The sequence below is a fragment of the Lissotriton vulgaris genome, chromosome 3_1, assembly GCF_964263255.1.
Source record: "Lissotriton vulgaris chromosome 3_1, aLisVul1.2, whole genome shotgun sequence".
NCBI classification, from domain to species: Eukaryota; Metazoa; Chordata; class Amphibia; order Caudata; family Salamandridae; genus Lissotriton; species Lissotriton vulgaris.
In genome coordinates this window covers 722,756,689-722,762,688 of record NC_141689.1, presented here as the reverse complement: position 1 = coordinate 722,762,688, position 6,000 = coordinate 722,756,689, and the positions used below count along the sequence as shown (strand labels likewise).

The 6,000-nt window shown below is 38.2% G+C and overlaps 1 protein-coding gene across 2 annotated transcripts in view; it reads right to left on the bottom strand.

Moving 5' to 3' along the window:
* Window positions 1-1,430: 1,430 nt before the first annotated feature.
* Window positions 1,431-6,000, bottom strand: part of TRIM36 (tripartite motif containing 36) — a 589,030-nt gene continuing 584,460 nt past the window's right edge. For both annotated transcript variants that reach the window (XM_086961040.1, XM_086961041.1), the window contains exon 10: window positions 1,431-3,682. In XM_086961040.1, the coding sequence (XP_086817166.1) occupies window positions 3,328-3,682 (355 nt within the window). In that variant the 3' untranslated portion in view covers window positions 1,431-3,327. The remainder of the gene's footprint in view (window positions 3,683-6,000) is intronic.

The window sequence follows — 6,000 nt, the reverse complement described above, 5'->3', positions numbered from 1 at the left end:
GCCACAAACTGCGGCACTTCTTGCAAGTGTGTGAGAAGCGCAGAGGAGGGAAGCAGTGTTTCAAATTTTTACATTTGGGCCTGGACTGGTCCTTCAATTTACTCCGGCCTTACCAGAAGATAGGGAGCAAGAATAGGACTGCGCCAGACCTTGTGTCTGGGAATGAGACTGCTACCACTTCTTGTATTTAGCGACAATGTTTACCTTCCCACTTCAAGATTCCCTTTGGATGCAACAGGGAGCATCTGTTGCCGAACTTAGAGTAGTGTTTGGTGATGAGGCAGCAGATAAAGAAGCCTCGTGGGTCTGTGACCAACATCTGCTTCTGACCTAAACCCTGCTTTTTGGGGGTGAGAAACCTCCATCAAAAAATAAAAGCATGTGCAGGCTGCCATAAAAAGAAAGTAAAGCAAGCAACCCTGTAATAGTGTGCAGCTACCATGTTCTCACAAAAACGAACTTAAAAAAACAAAGCAAGGTGTTGGGCCGGTAGATGGCAATTTGTGGGGCGAGGGAATAACTTGGAATTCTGAGTGCAAACAGGAAAGATTATTTTAAGATGTAGTGGTTATTAATAGCCAATGTGCTATTCTGCTCGGTGTAGGTCTGAGTGAGGATGAGTGTTTTTGCAATTATGGCAACTGCCTTAATATAGCTGAGGGTAGCTTTCCAAAAATAGCAAGCATTGCCAGAGTAATAGACTGGAATTGGCTACCTGCCTTTTGGAAATGTCAATGCTTGTTTTATTTTGTCATTTATTTTGGTCTTAAAGAGCACACAATGCATAGTACTCCTTGGCACATTAGGGGACTACTTTGTGTGTTGATGTGCTCCTTGTGAAAGTGAAAATGTTGTCATCCCCAGTGAAGGTAGTCAATGGTTGACGTGGGCTCCCTCACTACCCCATGCTATATGCTAGTGTGTGCTGGGGGGCGTGAATGACAATTACATATTAATGGATAAAGAGGACTGCCTGAAAACCCCTATAACGAAGCATATTACACATATAACATTAATAAAATCAAAAGGTTTTGGCTAACACAAGAACAAAAGGAAAGGGCAAAACTCTTGTCCTTCCAGAAACTCCACTAATAGCTGTGAGGGCTGCAATAATGTGACCAAAGTGACAAGACACACCGAATAAATTAGCATTTCTCAAGAAATATTCTGGACAGGCAATCTGCAAAACTGCCATTTATGTCTCACTTATTGGCCTGTCAACATTTTTCCAAGTAAGTAGGTGAGGATTAATTTTAGCATAGTTGCCATACTCGCCCCATAATGAATTTCATATATCTTAATTGTGTGTAAAAGAGACATCGGTCAAGGATTATGTCGCATGTTTTGATTAATTTACAATGAGTTATTTGTAAAAGGTGATATAAAGAACCACTCCACAGTCTTGAAAACAGTCAGCCCAACTGAACAACCATCTTTTAAATAGCTTTATTTTATAAAACTCAAACCATAATAAGAACGCAAATGTACACCTTAGAATATCGACAAACAAGCTTGTCTTTTTTTTTTTACAGCTTTAGACATTCATGAACTACTACATAATTTACATCTGTACAGGGATTTAAGGTTTTGCAACACAAGTTGTTACAGGAAAACTACTTTAGCAGCAATATCACACAATACAACACTTCATAGTGTTAGCTTAGTGTATGTTGTAAAGTGCTCTTTAATATTAAAAAAAGTAATGTTCAAAGAATGAGAGGGACGAAAGTTCACTTCCAATGTACCGTTTGGATCACAAAACCATGTCAAATACATTTCAACTTAGTAAACATTTGATCTTACATGAAACGGAAAGAAGAAACAAACACCAAAAGAGTATACAATTGATGCATTTGTGTTACATGTTAAGAAAATGAAACAGGTAGAGATTTATATACATGCATGTATCTACATGTCTTTCTCTCTTTATATATATAGTTTTACATGTATATACGTACACACAGAAACAAATATAGACATTCAGACATTCGGATGTACTTCTGTCATGTTGATGAAAAAATAAACATACTATAATAAATTATGTTTTAGTAGTCGTTTTGTAATACATTTGACCTCTTTCTCTTTACTCATTTGAAACAGATTTGCATCAACTAAATATGAAATCAGCAGCTAGAGTGATATATGTATTCTAATGTTCAAAGAGGCTGAATCTACATGACACTGGGTAACTATAGCCTGCCACCCCGTGCACTAAAGCAAGATACGAAACACACTTGTTACATATTCATACTTGTTAAGTAGATAATGAACAGACACTTCATATTTGAGGAGGCTATTTTTCTGCACTATTGAACTGAGAAAATCAACAAATATTTAAAAACTGCCTCTAGCCAAACAAGTTTAAGAAGATTAAGAGCAAATGAACAGGAAATAAAATTCAATCCATCTAATACAATGAAGCTTGTTGGTTTACGTTTTCAAACTGTAAATTAAACTAAAAGCAACTGTTTCCTCCATGAAGCAAACCTGTCAATATCGATTTAGTTACTCTTACAACCTGCAACAGAGGAGCCTGGTTCTTGCTACATTAGGTAAATAACATTTTCTTTAGGTTTTTCAAAAGGGAAAACAACAAAACAAATAGTCTACAACATATATATATATTTCAAACATACAGATAGAGCTATGTGTAAAAATAGACATTTGTGGGCATGGCTCAGAGCTAACATTTACAAAAACACACAAGTCATTTATTAAAGTCTCAAAACACAAATAGGTGTTAGATAAATAATAGTGTGAGATCATAAAATACATTAATTTCAAGTATGAGAGTTGCCTTGCTTTTACTTGTGAAATTTAGAATGTGTGTATTCTTCTAAAGCAACGTGTGAAAATACCTTTCTAAGTGCCCGATTTTTAGGTTACATTAAGCACCCTGCATCTTTAAAAGCATCTGTGAAATCAGCAAGTCAACAGCCATCAATCGCTAACCACATCAATGCAGTACACGAATGGAATGGCTGTATTACAATCGCAACATGTAAGATGGACAGTCTAATGTTTGTAGAACATTCCAAGAGTTTCACTGTCGGTTCTTAGTTATCAAAATCTCAAAAATCTTTATTAGTATATGTACCATTTTTTGCTCGACCACAAGATTTGAGAAATTCATACCCACTCTGGAAAAATAAAACAATGTAGATGGTTTACTGTTATCATTTGACTTAGTTCACAATGGAATACTATGTACAAGAGAAAGAAGAATCCACCAGACTGCATGAAGGAGATAAAATGTAATGTATGAGATATGAGCATCAAGGCAACGGGGCCACTTGCAGTAAAGTATCTTGTAGATATTTCTATTTATTACATTTCATCTGGGTATTCCAAATGCTTCATGGAAATTAATTCTTCGAGCTTTATTCTTCCGCCACCCATCATTGCAAACGCTGGATACATCATGCCCGAGCACTCTACTTTTCGTTCATAAAGACATTTCATACTATCTGCATCATAGAAACCAACCATGCCTTTTTCATATTCAAGGCAAACACCTATGCGAGATGGCAAAGGAAGAACTCTGTTTTCATAGTCACTGGAGACATTCGATGCTTTTGGAATAAATAGTTTGTCCATTCCTATGGTAACAAGAGTAAAGGGCTGTGATGAGTCATCGCAGGCATCTTCACTTCCACTGTCATGACCACTGTCTTGATCGTACCTAAATGAAAGGTAGAGAGGAATTCATCCTGAAACATGTTATGACAGTATTATTTTGTTTTATAAGAAATGTAAACACACTTATATGATAAGGTGAACCTACACTTTGTTTTTACATAAATGCATACATTTTGCATGTAACACGTTGAAAGTAAGTTGAATGGTATTTGACATCAAATTCAACACAAAACCTCTTGGATTGTCTCAATATATGTACTCTTCATACCCAAGTTATTATCTCCTCGTTCTTGTAAAATTGGCAGTACACCACCCAACTATTTAGAATTTCCAATAACTCTTGTTTATCAAAAAGTCTGAAGGCTTTTTAATCGCTCAAGATTTATTAGTACAATGTTTCCCCCTCTACTGGCTTATTTAGTGATTGTACTGATTTCGTCCCTGAGTGTTCTGTTCGAATGGGGAGACTGTCTCACTTGTGGTCCACTGCTATCTCTGCGAGACAGAATTCAGTTTTTTTTCTCCAACTGTCCAGCGAAATAGGTCTATGCTATCTTCATTAGGAATAATGAGCATGAAAGTACAATATGGTTTCAGCCTTGTCTAGGACAAAGATCGAAGTATTGAATTAAGTTCGAACCGATTTTGTCACATTTTCACTTTAGAGTCGTATAGCTTTTTTTTTTTTTTTGTCCAAAGCTACAGTCGATTGATTTGGCATGCAACTGCTAAAAACAGGTTTAATTTCAATTTGCCTATACATTTAGACAAACCAATTCGGATCTTAGAAAAACATTTTGGTTCGGCAGAAAGAAAAACACTTGCTAAGGAATTCGGGTGGAGGCAAGCTACCACCTAAAATGTTCCCTACAGAATTGTTCTTAATTTGTGTTGCTTATGCATGTATGTAGCAGTACTTTTTAGCTGGATGTGTCACTTTGTCAGCGTTATTGGAGCTGGTTATAAAGATGACTGTAGGGGAAATCAATGCAGCTCCTTGATTGTTTGGGTAATGTGTTTTCATCAAGTTCTTGTTGAGATGTGTGGCAGAGTGTAGGATGCCTTTCAGGGGTGCTAGAGTGGTATATTGGATATCTTTGAGCAGAGTGTTGTCTCTATTCAGATGAGATGTGAGCAGGACTTGCACTGTTGTTCTGATTCAGAAGATAGCCTGAAAGGTCTGAGTCAAGATTACATTTAGCATAGTTTGAAGCTATATAGGCTGATGCCAGACACCCAAGCTTAAATCTGTGATTTCTAGAGCTGCTGGCGACAAGAGGAAGCCAGTATTCTTATAGTCAAGCTTTGGGCAGGTGCATGGTATCCATGTCTAAATTAGCTAAGGGCGATTTTGAGTCACTGTGGAGGAGATTCGGAGGTAGTGTGTCATTGTTGTGCCTTGATGAGGTTGTCGGTTAATATGGATCTACAGGTCCCAATGCCTAGACTGATGGTAATGTGACCATCACCAACAAAGCCCAGACCTTCAACCCTGGTCAGAGGAAAATCCTCCAAATCACCATCATCAACAACAATGACCTATGGCAGCACACTAAAGGTGATGGAGATGACTGAGGATGTAGGCTTTCTCTTGTGTTCCAGCTATGCCATATTTGGTAGGACCTTTTGTTACAAGTTCCTGCAGCATATCAAGATGCATCTTTTACTCTTGGATATTTCTCCTATCAAATTATCTATAGTTAGAGCTTCCGTGTTGGTTATATCATACTAGGATTTGGAATGGAAGGGCTGATATTGTAACGTTTCTGGACACAGTCAAGATCAGAGCCAGCAGGGCAGGTTCTCTGCCTCTGTATGGATGGATACCCACCAGAAGGTCCTCTCGGGTATGAGAACACAATGTTAACATGCTGAAGCTGAACATAGGCTCTTTGGCAGTGAAGTGCATGGGGTGGGGGTGCAGAGTCCAGTGTTGCATCTTCCTCCTGGTATACAACAAGTGAGCTGTCTGGTACACCTACACCAACCACGTCAGTCAGACGGGAAAACAGGTCCTGGCCCAGTTTGCAAAGAACTACTCACACTTCTGCCTTAATCACCAGATTTATAAGTGGAGGCTTCAATATATAGTGAAAAGGGTTGACAGTTACTTGTGTAGACATTCTAAGCATTGATGACCCACAAAGGCCCTTGTCACGTGAAATAATTTGCCTCCTTGGTTCACACTCAATTGGTCCAGTTCAACAGTTGGAGGCCAGACCTGAAAGTACACGTCCCAGAAGAGTTACGCTGAATACAAAGCATGGTGAAGCTATATATGTGTCCCCTTTCTGTCATACTTACCATGCTAATATTACAGGTTAGAAGACAGAAGATAAGGAACATTCTGGTTCCTCCTCT